The sequence below is a fragment of the Dendrobates tinctorius genome, unplaced genomic scaffold (assembly GCF_039654945.1).
Source record: "Dendrobates tinctorius isolate UK_male_01 unplaced genomic scaffold, ASM3965494v1 ptg000211l, whole genome shotgun sequence".
NCBI lineage: Eukaryota > Metazoa > Chordata > Amphibia > Anura > Dendrobatidae > Dendrobates > Dendrobates tinctorius.
In genome coordinates this window covers 9,472,459-9,493,791 of record NW_027361878.1, presented here as the reverse complement: position 1 = coordinate 9,493,791, position 21,333 = coordinate 9,472,459, and the positions used below count along the sequence as shown (strand labels likewise).

The window sequence follows — 21,333 nt, the reverse complement described above, 5'->3', positions numbered from 1 at the left end:
GGCTTTACAATGCGGATATGTTTCCCGTCCACAGCGCCCAAGCAGTTCGGAAACTGACATATCTGTTGAAACTTGTCAGCAATTTCAATCCACCTCTCTGTTGTGGGCTCTGGTAAAAACTCTTCAGCTAAGGAGTCCCACAGTGCACGGCATGTGTACTTCACAATTCCAGATATGGTGGAAATCCCGAGTCTGTACTGGAAATGCAGTGACGAAAGGGATTCTCCAGTTGCAAGAAATCTGTGGGGAATTAAAAAACAATAAATTAGTTTTAAATCACAGCATTACATACCAAAACTGACCTAACACTTGGAGATACAAACTACCACCAACAAGATTGCAGTGAAAGTGTGCTCTGATGCGATCACATCCAATAAATGTGGCTTACCTTAAAGTCACCATCAGACGCTCTGCGGGTGAAACAGAGAAGCGGCAATAGGTGTCCGCTTTTCTTATGAGGTGTGCAATGCGCTCCACCAAGTAATCAAAATTCTCCATTTTCATCCGAACATATCCAAAAAATGTATCCGGGTTTCGTCGAAGGTCCATGCAGAGTGTAGAATAGACCCCACGCGTCATTCTCTTGGCTGTGATGGGGTGGATCCACAAACGTCGTCTACGATGCCTGATGCGCTGCTGTCTCGCTCTCTCCTTCTCCAGAACAATCACCCTCAAACGATTCGCCTCCGCTGTAAAATCCGCCAAATTCTTCAAAATATTTCCAATGACAACATCCATCTTCGCCAGTAACTTGCTCTTCTCTCCAACCTGCACTTTCTCCTCTACAACCTGTCAAAGAAGGGCTGTAGGAACATGCTATATATAGTTTTCCAGTAGCCAATCCCGTTCGGAAGGCCACAAGGGTCAATTTTAAAAACCGGATCCGGCGTAATCCGTCGAAAAACGGATAGAAAAACGGATGAACCGGATGAGACGGATCCGGTTTTGTCTGTCAAGAAAAAGACGGATCCGGCAGAAAACCGGATCCGTCACATCCGGTTTTACTAAACATTTGCCGGATCCGGCGTTCCGGCACGACGCCGGATCGCGCCTGACGCCGAAAACCTGATGTGTGAAAGTAGCCTAAACGAAAAACAATTAGTCACATAATTAGTCACTGAGTCAGTAAGTTAGATAAGAGCCTTGCACACTGAGCTGTACAGCACAGTGGCTCCCTAGTATGGAGAGTATGGAGCATTGTGCATGTGAATGAGCATCCTCTTACAAGCCATGCATAAAGCCATAGGCAATTAGTAGATTTTTTGTGTGACACCGCATGGGGCAGAGGAAACTCCAATTCACGATGGCCAATAGTTCCATGATTTGCAAACAAAATCATGTGGCCACTAACCACCACGGAAGTGTTGAGTTTTGTCCATGTGTTGCCAGATGCACCATGCAATCTCACCCAGAGTCTGATGACAAATTCCTTTTTTTTTTAGTCCAATAGTCAACCTATTCCAAAGTGAGATGAATTTTTCATTAAATGCTGCACTCCGCATAGACAGAGACAGAAATGACAAAGTTCAGCAAAAAGAAGTGAGCTTTATCATCTCGGTTGCTTGCTATGCGGAGCGCAGTAGTCAATGACAAACTCATCTCCGCTACTCTGCTTTGCGCACCAATAAAGATGACAGAAGGTGAGTAGCTAATGAATGAAGACAGCACTGAATTAAGTAGCGTAGACATAATTCTGTGTTGTCTTCTATCATCACTAAGAGCTGCCTTCATGTTTTTCTTTTTACATTTTTTTCTAACCTTAACTAGTGTTAGGGGATAGGTTTAGGTTTCAGGTTAGACTTTAGGGCTAGGGTTAGGGATAGGGCTAGGGTAATAAAATTATTATGTAAAAAATTTTTTTAACATTGTATAACTTTTGATTTTTTAACATTTTAGCATATAGTAGAAAAAAATCAAAGTGCAAACTATAATTACATCAGTCTTTACCTGAAATTACAATACATGTGCTTACGAAATAAAAGGGTTCAGAACTGGATTGGTGGGAGGAACAGAATGGAACAGGCTGCCACAAGATTTAGTGAGTTCTCCTGCAATGAAGATTTCAAACAGAGGCTGGACAAACATCTGTCTGAGATGGTTTAGTGAATCCTGCATTGAGTAGGGGGTTGGACACGACGACCCAGGAGGTCCCTTCCAACTCTACCATTCTATGATTCTATGCTTAGAGTTCACAGTCTAGGGGACGCTAAAACTTGCCTTGCCCTCAGCAAGTCCTTGTCAACTATGGGCCTCATGATCTATACTTTCCATCTCAAACACATACAAATGGTCCAATTTCATAATGGGGAAATTTAACCTGTCAGTCAGAGAAAATCAGGGTACCTTGCTAGAGGAAACCCTCACAAACTCCCATTGTGTCACTTAAATCCAGCATGTCTGATTCTTTCCATAACTATAGATATATATATATTTAAAAAAAATTCTAAAATGCAATCTATAAGATGCTAAATTTAACCTGTCAGCCAGAGAAAATCAGGGTACCTTGCTAGAGGAAACCCTCACAAACTCCCATTATGTCACTTAAATCCAGCATGTCTCATTCTTTTTTCCATAAATATATATATATATATTAATTCTAAAATACAATCAAGAAGATACACCGGAATATGGCAATAAATCCTTTCACTTACTTTGTAAATTCAATGCTGTAGCTTGGGTTTGTGGTGAAGAAGTAGGTCCAGATCCATTAACCAGAGGTGGAACAGGACCCACTGGTGATGATCTTGCACTCTCTTCATTGTTGGTGTGATAGGAATAATGTGGAGAAGAGTTAGTACTTTGTCTTACTTTTGGCGTAGCCTGTTGACACCCATTGCTGGCAGACGGGTACGCTAGGTCATGTGCTCCTATAAAAGAGGAACAAATCACAGAAATGTGGTCATGTCTTTTTAAATCATGCGTTTATTAGATGATGTAATAAGGTTAAGGTATGAGCATTGATGAAATCTCTAAAGAAAAAAAAAAGCAGATCCACAAACTTCAAGACATACAATATGTTCCTGCATATATTAGAAGACAAAAGTGGGCTGATTTATCAAAGCTTTTACCCCAGAAAAGTGGCATAAAAACTTTGAAAAGTCACAAAATTTTGTGGCAATGGATAGTTGCAAAAAAATATTTTGCCTGGTATTTTGATTTACTACTAAGATATTTATAAGAAGAGTATAATGGGTGTTACTCACTTTCTTGATGGTACCCGTTAATCTGAGTGACCTGCGGTTCATGCAATGCTGAAAAAAAACCATTAAGAATTACAGGAGGGTGTTGGAACTGCGGGACTGCAGATATCTGTTGGAAGCCTTGGTTTACAGCCACGTCTTGTGGGAATCCATTCTGATAAATGTTACACATTTGATATTGTATACCTGTAAAAAAATATATATTTCTTCATAGATGGTGTAAGGTATAATTTTCTTTGGTTTCAGAAAATGATTAAAAATGTTTCTAATAATTATCCTATTTGTATTATTGAAGTAAATGAGGATCTAAAGGGAGAACATTTCTTCTTTTGGAGAGCACCAAGTAGGAGTGAGGAGATTTATAGGCCATGCAATGCTTCTTTGGGAATTTAAATATGCAAATATCTACTTCAGAGCAGAAGAAGACAGTGCCACTTATCATGTGGCAGGACTTATTAAAAGGTCGATATTGACTTTTAGGATTGCTACATCTAATAGGTGGTGCTAGAGGCCCAGTCCTCTTCCTCTCTGAAAAGACTGTTTGCATTCTTAAATATCCAGAGGAGCTTTGCATGGCCTAAAGGTCTCCTTACGTTAGCTTGGAGAGTTTTTCCCCTTTAGACCTCCCAACCCAAGGCCTCTCTCCCAGCCAAATCAAACTTCTTGCTTTGCTCTGATGAGGGGCAAACACCCTGAAACACGTGTCTGCAAATGGAGCATCTAGTTTGGCTTCTTATCCTAGGTCATGTGGCAAGGCTTGTTAAAAGGGTAAATATTGACTTGTACAATTGCTACAACTTGCATATGAAGTAAATAATTGAATAATTAAACATATTCTGCTGTACAGACATTGTGGCACAAGAAGCTGCTAGAATCATAGGAGTAAAGGAATACAGGTTTTATTGCTATGAGTTATGGCAAAAGTTCCTCACTAACTCTATAAGTACTCACGTTGCTCACCAAACAGTGGAATATGGATGGATGGCTCCTCGTGGGCGGTTTGCTCATGGCCATTAATACAAGATTCCATCTGTTGTGAATTTGTCCACTGCTCATGTATGGACGGTCTGAACATTTGATCCACAAGTGGCTCCCTTTGTAGATACCCCTCTTGGGAGAGGTTTAGTACTTGCTCTATGTCTGTAGAGATAAAAAATACATATAATTTCCTGCTAGCTGGCATCACATTGTTCACAAGTTCATTTTTGTAGTTCTTATGAATAACCTATTATACGTGCTAAAAGTGCAAAGCAATTACACCATTTTTTTACCAGCTAAATCTATATATTGTCTATTCTGCTCTTATTTCGGAACATGACCCAGTAAGTGATTGAATAATGCAGTATACATGCCGGATGACATGTGAGAGGTCATTTTTTAACTATAAGCTCCCTATCTGTGTATTTTGCACCAACTATTGAAAGTAATGCAATTATTCTATAGTTTTGTCTCTTTAACCAGTTCAAGACCAGGCCATTTACCCCTGTTCCTGACGAGGCAAATTTCAGGGTTTTTTTGTACAATTTAAAAAAGCTGCAAAAAAAAATTTCAGTTAGATATTCAAATGATTTTTGATTCCTTTTTGGTATTAATGTAGCTTAACTCTTATTTTATTTTCATATTCTCTTTTCTCATTTTTTTTGCCAGTATCAGGTGATGTCAGTGGGAAAACAAAGAATACGTGTCTGTGTTTTATTTTTACATTTTTTATTTTTTTTCATGACCACAAAGGACCAATAAAATATATTTTAAAATTTGTTCCCCGTTCTGTAATTATTATTTTTATTTATTTGTCACATTTTTTTTTTTTGATGGGAGCGGGGCTAGTAACAATGATTTGGATTGGCAGTGGCTTTTTTTTATTTTTTTATCTACTTGCTATTTTTCTTTATTTCACATATTGTGCCCTCCAATAAGACCATAAAAGGCCTTTGGAGGGAATTTCAACATTTAAATACTTTATTTTGTTAATCCACTTTCCCCTGTAACTAGGATTGATATCTTAGCCACAGTTACAGGGGAAATTAAGTCTCTGAACTGTGTAGCAGAGCTGACTATGCCTCCTAGGATCCAACAGCTCCTATTTCCTCCATGCATCCAGCAATTACATGTGTGGCGCCCCTGAGGCTCAGTCGCCACAGAGGTACTGCACCTTCTCCTAAGGTGTAGTGCCCCACCAACTAGGTAAGTTGGGAACTCCTTTCCTCACTCCAACACCTGCACCCCACACACAGGATAGTTCAGCAGGACCAGATTGCAGCTCCATGCTTAGAGGGTAGCAGAGCACCTTTCGTGGTTCCTGGCTTCGTAACACGAGATGTGCTGGGAGGTGGGTGGAGTTGAGATTCATATAAAAGGTTGGGAAGGTTTAGAACTACAGATCAGTCTGAGTTCAGTCAGATGGAGAGTCTGAGTCAGAGAGCAGGCTGACAGGAAGTCAGCCTGACGGGAGGTCAAGGCAGAGGAAGACAGTCAGTCAGGAGAGGCTGAGGACTGGTCTTAGTGGAACGAGCTCCCTAAGAGAGAGGAAGCGAAGGAGTGCTGCAGCTGTCTCTGTGATCTGAGTCAGCTGGCACTGGAAAGGAACAGAAGGAGAAAGACGTAGAACTGCAACCTAAGCTTCCATAAGAGAGAGAAGGAACAGCGCGGAACGAAGGAGTAGGATAACAGAGAGGAGTTGTGGATTGGAAGAGGAACCCTGCCTATAGATTCTCAGCGCAAGGCCGGGGCCCGGTCCCGGAGGCTGTATGGACACTTATGGTTCTGCAGCAGACACCGGTGGAGTAGTTGGCTGTAAATGCACTACTCCCATCTAAGACTTGGGGCACAACAGCAACTGAATAGAGAGCCAGGACGCTGAAGAAGGGAGTCCACGATAGAGGCTACAGCTGTCTGTCATACAAGTAGAGTTGTTAGGAACATCTGACAGGAGGAACTTCAGAGTACCACGGTACTGGAGCGCTTCACACTACAAGGCGCAATAGAGGAGTCGTTCAGGAAAGGTACATGTTGGCGGAGTGTTGTAGAGGAGAAGCCTGACTTGCCCGGGAGGTTGATTGAGTCTCTGCCAAGGAGGACACGGCATGGAGGCAGGCATCAGTGTGTACCACGAACTGTGAGTAAAGCTTTGGGAACTACAAGCCCTGGTGTCTTCCATTCCTTTGTGCGCCAACACCGTCAGCACTGCTACATCTGGGTACCAACATTCCTCACACCGCCTGCGCCTACACACTGCCCTGGGGTTACAGCTTCACCTGTGGGGAGCTACACCATCTATGCTGCAACACACCATCAGCCCCAGAGGATCTGCACGCAGCGTTGGCTTAACATCTTGCTTGCCAAACACCACAGGTGGTGTCACGAACTATCACATAAACTATATCACAATCCACCATTGATTTGGGCGCCCAGGGCCACGGACTGGGTCACAGCTGCCATGATACATTCCCCTGACACCGACCCGGTACCGAGTACCCCACAGCCCTGGAACGGGGCGACCCAACGTGGCGTCACGAACAGGATGACGAGACCTGATACCATCGGGTTCTGTGTCCCTGAAATTTGTTGGACTTTATACTTTTGAAAATGTGCCTAAGACCTGATTTGATAGACTGTAAAATGGACATTAGAAATGGCCGCTGGTGCGGAGAAGAAGGGCGTGAAGAGATGGGAGGTCCTAGGAAAAGACCGCGGAGAGTATTGGGCCTTCCCTGCCTGAATTACTATGTGACAGCGACATGGCCCACCCCCCGAGGGGTTCATATACTGGCTTGGTATGGAGGCGCTGGAAGAAGACGCCGCCCCCGGAAGGAGGGGCAGAAGAAGCCAGTGGCGGGAAAGGGGCCGAGGCAGGAAGAAGAACGCCAGAACCCCATTTTGGAGAGTGAAGGAAAGAGGCCTGCAGAGCGAGGGGAAACGGATCTCCCTGGCGCCATGGCTGAAGGCTCCGACCCGATCTCAGGGATGAATCACCAACAGCTGGAGGATGAGATTATCCAGCTGACGCGCCGCCTGCGACTGAGGCGAGAAGCGCTATGGACATTAAACCTGCAGCGCGCCCAGGAAGGGCCTACATCTGTGGTACCCGCGACACTGGTACCCGCCGCTGCTGCACCGGATCTTTTCCTGGCAGGCCTTGCGGAGCTTGGAGCCGCTGCCATGCCATCGGCAGCGTATACTGTCCCCTCTTTTCCGCTGATACCGGAGGAGTTGTATACAGCCCAGGGAGCTGAATTGGAGGAAGAGAAGCTCCTGCTCGGACCTGGCGCGGCTGCACAGGATCCGCCAGCGACCCCCCGCAGAACCGTAACTGCTATTGGCTCCACCGCCATCCCCGGTGTCTCTCCGGGCAGCACCCGTTGCCATCATGCCTGCACCGGAGCAGAGGCCGCACCGCCGGGAACTCCCAGGTATATATCCCGGCCTTCCTAATTGGTTGATGGGGAGGAGGAGGAGGACCCTGCTGCTGGGGGTACGGTTGGAGTCGGCATGCCCGATCCGACATCTACAGGACAGAGGAGGGTCTGGATCGTTTTGGGACAGTGATCTTGGGATCCCTGCACTGCCAAGTCCCCAGGCAGTTGCTCATCAGCACCGACACACTGCAGAGGCCGTAGGAGCTAGACCTCATACCAGAGCAACGGGATCACCTATTGAAGGAGAGTTGATGGGCATTGAGATACATCATGGGTTCCCCTTGCCACAGCTTCAAGGCCCGTTAGCAACCAGAAATCAGAATCAGGATGAGAACAGTTCCAGTTCAGCTTCCAGAACCCCAGGGAGGAAACAGCACTAGTAACCTAAAGTAACTCTCGTTACCCAGGAGGGTTTATTTGCACCAGTTGTGCCTTTTTGTTATCATGTTTTTCTGGTAGCACTTTTGTTGCCTAGTTTTTGTATTGGCAGCGTTCTTCAATTTTGAACTAGCGATCATGAACTTGGAGTGATCCAAAAACTTTTATTGTAAATAGTTGCACCTCTTTAGGTGCCCTTTCTTGGTTTTACATATAGAGACACTTTGCGAAGATAATGTTTTGCATGGACACTTTTCGAGGATGATGTCTACCTCAAAGGACACTGCAAGAGATCCCGGCTGGGAGCGGTGACCAGCACTTACAAGAATAACTGTTGAATATTTTACTGTGAAGTATTTGATAATGTGTTTTATAAGAGTATTAGTAACTGAGAAATGGCTTTTATAGAAGAATTAGGAATGCCTGATATAGAGATGAATAAAGAATTGAAAGTAGACAGGTGACTGACCAGGTACTTGCGGTCAGCGTCTTGCGTCTAGAAGAGACAGTGAAAGTAGAAAAATGAGAGAAAAATGTGTTACAGAGAATAGCACTTTGAATTGAGATTTGCACTTAGAATTAAAAATTTTAGATAGGATTTAAGATAGAATTGTTTGTAACGTTCAAGATGAGTACCTCCTATACTAGGAAGATTGGTATAAGAAAAGTTTGTTATGCATTACAAAATTTTTGTATGTTTCTTTGCTGTCAACTTTGTTGTCTTGCAGCCCGCGGACGTGCTGTGTTTAACTGGGGGGTATGTGGCGCCCCTGAGGCTCAGTCGCCACAGAGGTACTGCACCTTCTCCTAAGGTGTAGTGCCCCACCAACTAGGTAAGTTGGGAACTCCTTTCCTCACTCCAACACCTGCACCCCACACACAGGATAGTTCAGCAGGACCAGATTGCAGCTCCATGCTTAGAGGGTAGCAGAGCACCTTTCGTGGTTCCTGGCTTCGTAACACGAGATGTGCTGGGAGGTGGGTGGAGTTGAGATTCATATAAAAGGTTGGGAAGGTTTAGAATTACAGATCAGTCTGAGTTCAGTCAGATGGAGAGTCTGAGTCAGAGAGCAGGCTGACAGGAAGTCAGCCTGACAGGAGGTCAAGGCGGAGGAAGACAGTCAGTCAGGAGAGGCTGAGGACTGGTCTTAGTGGAACAAGCTCCCTAGGAGAGGAAGAGAAGGAGTGCTGCAGCTGTCTCTGTGATCTGAGTCAGCTGGCACTGGAAAGAAACAGAAGGAGAAAGACGTAGAACTGCAACCTAAGCTTCCATAAGAGAGAGAATGAACAGCGCGGAATGAAGGAGTAGGATAACAGAGAGGAGTTGTGGGTTGGAAGAGGAACTCTGCCTATAGGTTCTCTGTGCAAGGCCGGGGCCCAGTCCCCGAGGTTGTATGGACACTTATGATTCTGCAGCAGACACCGGTGGAGTAGTTGGCTGTAAATGCACTACTCCCATCTAAGACTTGGGGCACAACAGCAACTGAATAGAGAGCCAGGACTCCGGAGAAGGGAGTCCCTGATAAAGGCTACAGCTGTCTGTCATACAAGTAGAGTTGTTAGGAACATCTGACAGGAGGAACTTCAGAGTACCACGGTACTGGAGCTCTTCACACTACAAGGCGCAACAGAGGAGTCGTTCAGGAAAGGTACATGTTGGCGGAGTGTTGGAGAGGAGAAGCCTGACTTGCCCGGGAGGTTGATTGAGTCTCTGCCAAGGAGGACACGGCACGGAGGCAGGCATCAGTGTGTACCACGAACTGTGAGTAAAGCTTTGGGAACTACAAGCCCTGGTGTCTTCCATTCCTTTGTGCGCCAACACCGTCAGCACTGCTACATCTGGGTACCAACATTCCTCACACCGCCTGCGCCTACACACTGCCCTGGGGTTACAGCTTCACCTGTGGGGAGCTACACCATCTATGCTGCAACACACCATCAGCCCCAGAGGATCTGCACGCAGCGTTGGCTTAACATCTTGCTTGCCAAACACCACAGGTGGCGTCACGAACTATCACATAAACTATATCACAATCCACCATTGATTTTGGCACCCAGGGCCACGGACCGGGTCACAGCTGCCGTGATACATTCCCCTGACACCGGCCCGGTACCGAGTACCCCACAGCCCTGGGACGGGGCGACCCACATGACCTATGGATCTTGAAGAGAAACTCTGTTAGCGCCCTCTATACTGTATACACAGCACTTGTTCAGCACTGTGTACATAGCGATAAAGTCAGCAGAGATGGTAATAAACCATCTCTGCCTTCTGTATGGGGAGCTCAGCTGCGTTTGACAGCTAATTCCTAGCTCTCACATCTGCAAGATTTGGTGCAGCTACTCTACTGTACAATGATGTTTTAGAATATCACTGCAGAGCTGAACATGGACTCAGTAAAACAAAAGTGGGCAGTTTTTTCTCTTTTTTATTCCTACTGATCCCCTGAGTATTTTGCTTTGTTTTAAATCCACCATGTGGTTCCAGAGTTATGGGCCTTTTGCTTTATTTGTAATTTTTATGGCCTTTGCTAAGTGGGTGTTACTCACAGGATCCTCTGGGGCGTGTCTTTAGGATGCTCTGCATTATCCTGCCTTATTCCCTTGGTGAGGATGAGAAGATTTAGGTTATTGGCCATGCTAATTGAAAAATCCAATATTTCTGGAACCTTACGGCAGATTTAAAAAAAACAAACAAAAAAGAAACAAACATCCAAAATAAAAAACTCACGCTATCAGCAGGAATAAAATAAGAGCAAGAACCGGCCAATATACCATGTGACCAATTGAATTGTTACACCACCACGATCTGTGTACCCAGCCATATCCCTGTTCTTTCACAGGACATGAAGCATCAGTCTATGTCAAGCAATCTCGTGACCAGCATCTTTTTTTTTTTATAGATAGCTAGTAACCGTAACAAGGATGTAAAAAAGCTCATTCTATTTTACTGACCCATCACAAATCATTTTAGGACAAGAGACAAACAATACATATATGAGACTTCTGCCTTACTGTTTTCTGTTGGCTCCAGTAAAATATTACAGAATAGCTCTGCGATATTGTCCTATATTTGAGGAAAACAGGGGTATGTTAGAATCCATAAAACAGCACACTACAGCCATAATCTAAAAAATATGATCAGAACTGATAATCAAGTAAAATAGATGACAATATTGGCCATCGAAAACAGGTGACATATTGAATACCGATCCTGGTTAAATAATATAAATATCGCTGCCTGCAGTAACCACTAGGGGGAGCTGACTGCATACTGAATTATAAAGCTAGCATTGAAGTCATTGATATTTGTATATAACAGTTCAATCCCATCATCCCTTTTATTATTGGCCCAGTAATAGTTGTATGGTCTGATCATATGGAGGGTATTAGAACTATAGGAATATAAACTATATAAATCATTTCCTTAATGTCTTTCAGATACAACTTTAAACCTTTTGGTAACGCACCGAATCCTCAGGGCTGGTGAAAGGGGCATCCAGTACAGAATCAGGACTTATGCGAAGTTTGAAGTCTTCTTCGTTCCAGACATTGTGAAAATTTTGCTCTGCCAGATTAAAATAAAACAAACATTAATTAGGAAACGGGCCTCAGTTTTCAGCAGGTAGTAAACCTTGAAATCGGTACTGAACCGTGATCCAAGCTTGCCACGGCCAGACTAGTCAACTGGAGAACAAAAAGGATCAGCTGTTGTAATTCCAATGTGCCAATCCCCCACCATCTCCTGTTGTAGGTAGAGTCGGGAGACCACCAAAAACAATCACCCCCAACATCGTTGGGTTCATCTGACTTTAGTCCAATATCTATGGTGACCTTTGGGCATCAGGACCTAGGGGCAACAGCTCTTTCTCCTCACCACCCCGATACATTGTTAGAATAAAGTAATCTAAATTTTACCAACTATTAGACTGCAAAATTCAAGACTTTCAAGACCCACCTAGGAGCCTCCAAAAGGCAAAGAATCTCCCAAAAATATCTGTTTTGCTAAACCCAACTTCTTTTGCAGTGTTGTCCTCTGTTGCCGGACCGTCACACCAAAACCAGGACTGGTTGTAAATATGTAATCTGAATAGGACACTACATATTTTTTCTAAAAAATCCATTTTAATGTCTATCCTTAAATTAATGGAGTAATCCTTATACCTTCTGGATTACTGGGAACTTCATTGAAGATGGCACCACTTGGATTTGAAGCAGGCATATCACGATGCTCTCCATTGAACTTATAGATCTTATGAGGATCACGTTGGTCGTTTGATTTATCTTCATGCTCAGAGAACATTTTTACATTACGACAATGAACCTGATTGAGGGCACAACGGAAGTTTGTTTTCCAAATAGGGGGGTCCTCACAATTTTGACTATACTTTCCGCTGTGTATAGCCCAAGCCTGAAAAAAACAATCGAAGAATGCATGTGCTTAGAAAAATTCAATTGATGCCAAAAGGTAATGAGCTCATACAAACTTATTTTAAAGACTAAATCTAAGATATCGAAGCAGGTTTATGAAGGTCTAGAAAAATTTCAGTTAAGACCATTTTGTGTCTATAGATCCTATGGAAGCCTATGTGCCACCATGGTACCAAACTCCAAACTGCGCCATCTCTTCCATCTTTCCATTACTTTTTTTTGGCAAGATGACAAGGAGAATGACTTTAGAAACAGACTTCAGAGTTTCCAGCCTGTTGCCATGAAGACATACATCATCAAAGCTATAGAAACAAAAATGGTAGGACATTTAAAAAAAAAAAAAAAAATAATAATAATTTGCAAACTTTTTAAACATTTTTAATTTTAAATGCAATAATGCACCACACCGATCCCGAGGAATCAACTCTAAGGAACTTTGTATAGATGGAGCAGATGTTGAGCATGCAAACCTCCATTTATTCTTTATGGGACTGTCAGACAAAAGCCGAAAACAGCGCCTGGCTGCTTACAGCAGTTCCATAGACAAGGAAGGGAGAGAAAGTGACCATGATCGACCTCAGCTTCCTCTACTGGAGATCTCAGCAGTTGGAGAGGAGTTTAATGTTAAATCTTGGAGAAAACCCTTGAAGCCATGGTCAGTTTTTTTTTTGCAGGGGTTATCTGCCTCGAGGAGAAGAATATGGCATGTTTCAAGGTTGCCTGATCCGTATCTCCCCCAACACTATCTGTCTCGGAACAGTCGGAAGGTCCCCATACACATTGGACTGTTAGTTGATCCTTCAAAATTGCTGACACTTGAACCTAAAGTGTATGGGGAAAATTTCCTAATTCGTTTCGTCTAACCAGTCTTTTTCTTATATTGTTTATTGATGGGGTCAGCCAAAAAAACTATTTATTGTATTGTGATAAATCATATAACATTCCACTACGTTGTATAATAAAGAAGATCTGTTACCAGCAGAACAGCGTCCCGTTTTCGCTCTTATTAATGTATTCCTGCTACTCTCCTGGGTATTCAAGTTTCATTATATATTTCTTTTTAAATCCATCGTATGGCTCTAGAAAAATATGCTCTTTTTATTTAAAGTATCCAATATGCTACCTTTTATGGGCTTTACTAAGGGAACGCTGTTCAAAGGATCCTCGGGGGCGTGCCTTCAGGCTGTTCTGCATTATTACTCTGTGAGACACGCACCATTAGTAGAGACCCTGAAAATTAGCACTAAATAACAAGGCCTTTATCTCTGGAACTGTACAGAAAATGTAAAAAGGGGGAGAAAATACAAAGAGAGGCAGGAGAAATAGCATAAAACCACAAGCTGGCCACTTTTGACTTGGTGACAAGTCCCCCTCTCACTTCTTCCTCATCAGGAGGTGAGTGTGACTTCACGTCTATAGATATATGACGCCACTGTTCGCGAACATGTTGCATTCATTAGAATCACCCAACCGCCTCCAAGACTTCTCCCGAATAGCCCCCATCCTCTGGAATTCCCTGCCCCAACACGTCCGGCTATCAACCACACTTGGATCCTTCAGACGGAACCTGAAAACCCACTTCTTCAGGAAAGCCTACAGCCTGCAATGATCCCCGCTGTCCCCTCACCACTACTGGAGCTACCGCCTCACCATCACTGGAACTGCTGCAACCCTCCAACCTACTGTCTCCTTCCCCACCATCCTGTAGCATGTAAGCCCGAAAGGGCAGGGTCCTCTCCCCTCTGTATCAGTCTGTGATTGTTAGTTTGCTTGCTGTAAGTGATATCTGTAATTTGTATGTAACCCCTTCTCATGTACAGCACCATGGAATCAATGGTGCTTTATAAATAAATATTAATAATATAGTCATTGTGGATCCATTATAGAGCAACATAAATAGTCACATTGTCATAACTACTAAAAGCAGATTTTTATTTTCCACTTGCCTTGAATATTCCATAATCCCTCTCATCTTTATTACTCATATTCAGGTGCTTCCATGGCAAACGGAATAAGGTCCGACTTTCATCCAACCAACGAACGCCGGCGAAATTATTGCTGTTGATCTGACGAATCAACCAAGGCCCAAAAAGTTCTCTGGTTTGTGACACAAACATATAAAAATGATAAATTAATACAATGAAGCAAATGTGCACACTGTCGTATACAATGCATCTATAGAAAAAGAGAAAGCGCACAATGGAGACCAAACACCTTAGATGTGGATCATAGGTCTTCTTTCATTAATTAAAGGCATTAACCTTAACAAATACATTTATCACCTACAGGTTGGGGGCTCCAGCGCAGAAAACCCCCACCATCACAAATCCACTCCTCTTCTGAATGGCACCATGATTGACAATGCTTGCAGGGGCGCACATTCAAAGCAGAGACGGGGTGGTCTCTTCCTTTTCGTGATAGGTGAGAATCACAAAAATTAAATTCCTTTTTTTTTTCTTTTTCAAAATGTTATGGCAAATCTTTTTGGGTCATGCAGAACATACTAAAAATTGTCAATTATACTGCCTAAAATGGCTTGTATTTTTTTCAGTGGGTAAAATTGCAAAGTGCTTGGGGGAAAAAAAAAGCAACATTGGAATTTACCTCTTTTTAAAAATCGTCTCTGAAACAAGACCAGAGGCGTTTTTAATTCTACGGTTTGCTGTTGGCTATCTAGGTTACTGATCACTAATGCAGCCGGTCAGAGGCGACCAGTTTCCAAGGCAAGGAACTCGGTTCTTCTGCTAATCACATCCCAACTAGACGTGCGCTGACTAGCTCAATACAAGTGAATTGAGCGGGGCCGCACACGTCTAGTTGGAATGTAGCCTGAAAGTTTGCAAAACGCATACGGTACTTGCTAGATTTGGTTAGAAAATGAACATATAAAATCCATTACTACAGGAAAACATTCACTTTTTTTGTTTTAATACATGGCTGATATATTGCTTAGTTATTTAAAATATGTAAAATGCCATATATTACCTCTCCCTTCTGGGCATTTTCTTGATTTTTCAGTATCCAGTTAAAAGTTGAGAAAACAAATGGTATCTAAAAAGAAATTGGGAGATATTAGGATGTCGGTTAAAAAACATTGCTAAAAAGTCTGGTGAAACAATGTGTAACCATCTCCAATTAGCGAGTAGTCACGTGTTGACGCCTGACTGCTGCAGTGTTGTTGTCAGATGTGCATGCCGGTTTGAGTAAAGGGGTGGTCTTCTCATACAGGTGGTCTTCTGGAGAGGTTTCATTGTATATACTCTAAATACCTGAAGTTTCAGCGTAAAGTTCCTATGATACCGTGCAAAATGTGTAACAGGCCGCCCACTTATGTCTCCTTACGTGACAGCGACACCAGGGCTTAGAAATCCCCTACGCTTTGCCCCTGGGGATCTTATAGGACCTATAATATAGGTGAATTGGACAATCTGTGTGGGGCTTTTCTAGGGGAATCTCTGGAACAAAAATAATTACAGTAACTTGCCTGAAGGGAACAACTGAAGAAATCTCTGGTTTTAGCAGAAAATTGACTTAAAGAATAACTAAACCTTTATTTTTTATATTTTTTTTCAAATTTGGAAGGCACTTTTTAGGGAATCTGTCACCAGGATTTCACAGCACAAACTATTTATATGCGCATGTAGCTCATTCAAAGATAAGTCCAGCAATAACTTCTCTGTTATTGAGAAATCAGCCTTTTAATTGATATGTAATAGAGATTGAAGACCTATTTGTAGATCTGAAGCTTCCGTCACTCCAGCTCTATTCCCTGTCCAGTGCTGCCTCCTCCTGCTGTATATAACTTTACATGGTAAGTTCCTTTCTGTGTCACTGAGAAATGAGCATTTGAATTGATATGCAAATGAGGCTGAAAGACTGCAGTAGATCTGAAGCCTTTGTCACTCCAGGTCTATTCCCCACCCAGCAATGTCTCTTTGTGCTTGACTTGACTGTTCCTTTGCTTGAAGTCACGCAGCATAGAGGCTGTTAGTCAAACAGGAGGAGGGGACTAGAGCTGGAGTGACAGAGGCTTCAGATCTACCATAGCTCTTCAGCCTCATTTGCATATCAATTCGTCAGATGTGTACTGCATGCCATAATAAATGTATCTACGTCATAGAAAGAAAAGAAGAAAGATAAAAATAAGAAATGTATAAGTAGACGAAGATTGTACGTGGAGGAACGTATCAACCTTTGGACTTCTACATTTCAGGTCTGTATGATACTCAGGAGCCATACTCAGTGACGGCCACCGATCATTTCCAATGATATTTGTCAGATGTAGCTGTAGATGTAGGTCCTTGGCGAGACGCAGTGAGAGCTAATCTAAAGGTATGGTTTTTCGGTGTTTTTTTTTTCCTATGCCAACACAGTACCAGCAAAGTGAATGAGATTTCCAAAATCTCATTCACACCCTGCGTTTATTTTCCTTACTTTTTTTTTCAAGTCTGCAGCATGTCAATTATTTCAGCTGTTTTTCACCTATTAAAATAAAAGGAGGAAAAACAGTCTCCACACCGTACTTTGCTGCAGAACCAAAATGCAAAAACGCAACATCTGAACATTCCCTTAGATTGACATGCATAGAGTATTTTTATATAAGTGATCCTGTTTCCCCCCAAGTTCAGAGCATCTTACTCTGCCCTGACTGTATTAGGACTCATTCAGAAGTGTGGTACGCGTGTCATCTGATTTTTCTTATGAGGAGAAATGTAATTAAAAAAATTCTCCACCTTCTCCAATCCGACAGTCTGTGAAAATCGGACAGCACTTAGATGTCATCCGAGTGCAGTCCAAATTTTTCATGGACCCATAGACTTGCATTGCTGGTTTTGATCTGACCTTTGGATCAAAATCATGTTTGTCGCTAATACAGTATTTTCCGCCGATCACTCTGTCCAAAGAAAAAAATTGGACATGTGAATGGTCTCATGGTACGAGTGCTGTCCGTGAAAAGCATAGAAGGCACTCGTATGCAAAAATCGGACGTCTGAATGAGTCCTTAGAGATTTTCAGCCTTTATTGTGGTTGAAAGAACAAAAGGGCGGCTTCTTGGCACCTGACAGATAAGGCAGACTGCAGTATCGAGCTATTTACTCAGTACTTATTGCATGGAGTATGAGTGTCTCTAGTACTTTGTGCCAAGGTTTCTCTTTTAGACCTCTCTGATTCTTGTAATAGGTGTATAGTAATGTGTATAGTAATGGCTGAGTCCAAGCTGTCATACTGGTATGTCTGGGTAAGAGAAGATTTAATGACGTACACCCTTCCAAGAAGACCGAGTGAGTTCTCTTTATCACTTAGAGACCAGCACACTAATGACACAGAACTTGTAAGAACATATTGTTAGTCATCATAGAGATAGTATATGAGAATGCATCATACATGTAGGTGTCTCATCTCCTTTAATTAGGACATATGGAAGCCATAATCTGGCCATGTACATGTGATAGCTGATGTACAAACACTGGTCCGGGCCAATAACTATCTCCCCCGACTCCCCCATACACATGAGCACTCGACTCGACTGAGCAGTTATGTGTTTTCCACTTACAGAAAAGAGAAAGCCACTGCCAGACACCTCTGGCAGCGGCCATTGACATTACACCATCACGTTGATAGCTCAGCAACCAATCAGTAGTCTCAATGGCTACAAAAGGGGACGTCCTGTCTAGACGACCAGAGTCATGGAGCTCACTGATTGACATGATGTCAGCGCCGCAGCCCATGCGGGACACCAGGAGCAATGTCAGAGACTCAGCGCTGAACCCAGGGGTGGCGAGTACAGAGCAGCTTTAAAACAAACATCAGCTGGGGATGAAGATTTTTTTCACAAAGTAGACAATGTCTTTGAAGAAAGGTTATTTGGACTTTTTTGTTGCCAAAAAATTGTAGTTAATTTCAGTATCAGACATGTGAGTGAGATTTTATCTGCATTCAGCAGAAATTGCAGATTTTGCAACAATTTTGTCCATTTCGTTGTGGAAGGGTACTGAATTGAAGTTCTCCTGCAAAGTTACAATGAAAATTAAAGGGATCTGTCAGCGGTTTTTTGCTATGTAATCTGAGAGCATCATGATGTAGTGGCAGAGACCCTGATTCCGGTTTCAAAAAAGTCAGTGTTTTATCAGCAGGAGATTATCACTACAGGACTAGGTGTCTTGTGTCTCCTAGTCTAACCACGCCCCCAGCACTGATTGGCAGCTTTCTGTCGATCTACAGTGTACACAGAAAGCTACCAGTAAGTGTTGTGGGCGGGGTTATACAGGGCTCAGCACTCTGAGCTCTGTTAGATCAGCAGCAGAAAAAACTGTGATTTAATCAAAATCACAGCAAGTATCCCCTCAAGTAACACATCGCTGGAATCAGGGTCTCAGTCCTGACATCAAGCTACTCTCAGGTAACATAGTAAAAACCTGATGATAGATTCCCTTTAAAACTATGAACTAAAGCTTTGTAGTGCTGAACTGAACAACCTGCAGTGTTGGGCTTGGTCTGGGTAGCGGTGGTTGCACCCTAGTCATTGCGGACTAATCCTATAGCTATGCCATCATTGTCTCCGGTGATACATTAACGTTGCTTTGTGAAGCAGTCATGGCCGCTCTTTGCTATAAATAGCAGTACTAATTATTAATACCGCACTGTCACCTATTATTTTCACAGCTTGAGGGACTTGAGCCTCTTCCAGACTCCAGAATGTCGCTATTGCAAGAATTCTCCCAGTTTCACTTCCTGCCCTGTTTTCCAGGGACTTTGCCCCCGAAGTGATAACATCATTCATGTTATGGCCGTGTACTCTGCAGCAGGATCGGCTCTCAGGGGCACAAGACTTGGGTTTTGGGTGGGCTTTGGGTTGCCTCTTCCCACCCGTGACTTCTTTTCAGCATGATAGCTGCCACTTAGACCATCGTTCGGCCAATAATCTCATCCCTTTGCCATGCGTGGTTGTAGGAGATTTGGACTTTGTTCTGCAACATCAAAATTGCCCAGTGTGGTCATCAAATCCCAAAACCAAGATCAATATAAATTGGTTTTTTTTTTGGGGGGGGGGTTTATATAATTGGCAACATGCATGGTTCATGCTAAGAGCCTGATCGGACTGATGGAGTGGATATTATTTTTATAGGAAGGGGCAAAGTGTCTATTTCTGATATATGAACCATTATTATCGGACTGGCCATGGGTCTCCCGACAACCTCAAGATGTTACGTTTGGATCGGGGGACCCGCAGCCAGTCTGTATCTCACAGTCGGACCATGTTTCACAGACGCCTGATTTTGCTCCAAAACTGGAGAAAATATTAGCAAAAAATATGTTTTAATTTTTTTTATCCCATTAGTAATGTCTATTTGTCAAAGTGTCAGGCTGGGGAGCAGCAGTAGGGTGCTAACAGGGTTTTAATTAAAGTGTAACCGTCATTTTTATTTTTTGCTTCATAGATCAATAATGGACGTGAAAATAAGACACATTTTAAAATATTTTATTAGAGAAATCTTTCTTTCTCCTCCTGAACTGATCATTAATTTTCTCATTTCACTGGTAAAATCTGTCTTCAGCGAAGACAGACTGGCCCATTGCTGAGATAGGAGATGACAGTTGGTGCTCGTAACGCTCTATGGAGAAGTAACTGTCGTTTCAGGAGAACTCGCAGCAGAATGTCTGTGTTTTTCTGCTGTAAGTTCTCCTGAAACGACTGAAAGGGTGTGTGCACATGCTGGAGATTCTGCTGCGGATCATCAGCGGGTTTTGGCCCTGCGGATCCGCAGCAGTTTCTGCTGCGGTGTACAGTACCATAATATCCTATGGGAAATGGAAACCGCTGTGCAGACGGTGCGGATTTTTCTGCGCGGATTTGCTGCAGTTTCTAATCCGCAGAAAGAATTGACATGTCAATTCTTTCTGCGGATTCCGCTGCGGTTTACCATCTCCTCCATTGTAGAGGTGATAAACCGCAGGGCAAAACCGCAGGCTAGTCCGCAGATAAACCGCAGGTCGTTTTTACCTGCGGATTTTGCTAAATCCACGCGGATCAATCCACAGCAGAATCCGCAGCTTGTGCACACACCCTTTCAGTTCTCCATAGAACTTTATGAGCACTAACTGTCATCACTGAAAATCTGTCTTCACTTCAAGGGGTAGTCTCATGTCCCAGATCCTATTCCAATATCTAATAGGTGCAATGATAATATTAGCAAATACCTCCAAATAAAAATGTAGCATAGTTTTTCTGATTAGCTATGTCTCTTACCCCATGTCCAGGGAATTGCAGTGGCTTAGATATCCATGGTTATGCCCACTCACATAGTGACAGTTAGTTAGCTGTTAGTGGCTGTAACCATGGATACCTAAGCTACTGCAAGGGCCTGTACATGGGGTAAGCGACATAGCTAATCAGAAGAACTATACTACTTTTCTATTTGGAGGTATTTGCTAATAATATTATTATTACACCTACTACATATTGAGATAGGATCTTGGCGACGGGAATACCCCTTTACTATAGATTTTACAAATTTCACAAATTAATTCAGAATATAAGCTCAATTTTTGGAGGTGAAAGAAGCAGATTTCTCTGATAAGATATATTACAAAGTTTATTATTTTCACATCTACTATTGATTTATGAAATAAAATACAAGCAGTGGTTAGACTTTAACTCATGATGTAACATCCCTGGGGGGAGCACTACACCTACTACAATTCCTTGTGCTCAGCCCCAGTCACCTGAGTTGAGGGATGCTTATACAATTGCCCACCTGTGAACTAACAATGTGCTTTGTTATGGGCTGGTGCATTTCCTAAAATTAATAAATAATATGGGAATAGATGCTGTCTCTACCTCTTCTCTTTCTAGTTGTCTTCTTTTCCCCCATTTTTCCCTCTAGTCACTCTCCGAATCTAGCTAATAG

General features: G+C 42.9%; 1 protein-coding gene and 2 long non-coding RNA genes across 3 annotated transcripts in view; 2 read left to right on the top strand and 1 right to left on the bottom strand.

Moving 5' to 3' along the window:
- The window catches only part of LOC141058236 (uncharacterized), a 35,091-nt gene extending 21,683 nt beyond the window's left edge, over positions 1-13,408 (top strand). The window contains exon 2 of the long non-coding RNA XR_012222126.1: positions 11,435-13,408. This is a non-coding gene — a long non-coding RNA (uncharacterized lncRNA). The remainder of the gene's footprint in view (positions 1-11,434) is intronic.
- IRF7 (interferon regulatory factor 7) overlaps positions 1-21,333 on the bottom strand; it is a 47,664-nt gene that overhangs the window by 24,782 nt on the left and 1,549 nt on the right. Inside the window, exons 2-9 of the mRNA XM_073554403.1 lie at positions 15,410-15,475; positions 14,371-14,521; positions 12,158-12,404; positions 11,464-11,561; positions 11,009-11,060; positions 4,152-4,340; positions 3,204-3,386; positions 2,652-2,867 (exon numbers count right to left, since the gene is read on the bottom strand). Of these exons, the coding sequence (XP_073410504.1) occupies positions 2,652-2,867; positions 3,204-3,386; positions 4,152-4,340; positions 11,009-11,060; positions 11,464-11,561; positions 12,158-12,404; positions 14,371-14,521; positions 15,410-15,426 (1,153 nt within the window). The 5' untranslated portion in view covers positions 15,427-15,475. The remainder of the gene's footprint in view (positions 1-2,651; positions 2,868-3,203; positions 3,387-4,151; positions 4,341-11,008; positions 11,061-11,463; positions 11,562-12,157; positions 12,405-14,370; positions 14,522-15,409; positions 15,476-21,333) is intronic.
- The window catches only part of LOC141058237 (uncharacterized), a 40,646-nt gene continuing 35,967 nt past the window's right edge, over positions 16,655-21,333 (top strand). Inside the window, exon 1 of the long non-coding RNA XR_012222127.1 lies at positions 16,655-16,756. This is a non-coding gene — a long non-coding RNA (uncharacterized lncRNA). The remainder of the gene's footprint in view (positions 16,757-21,333) is intronic.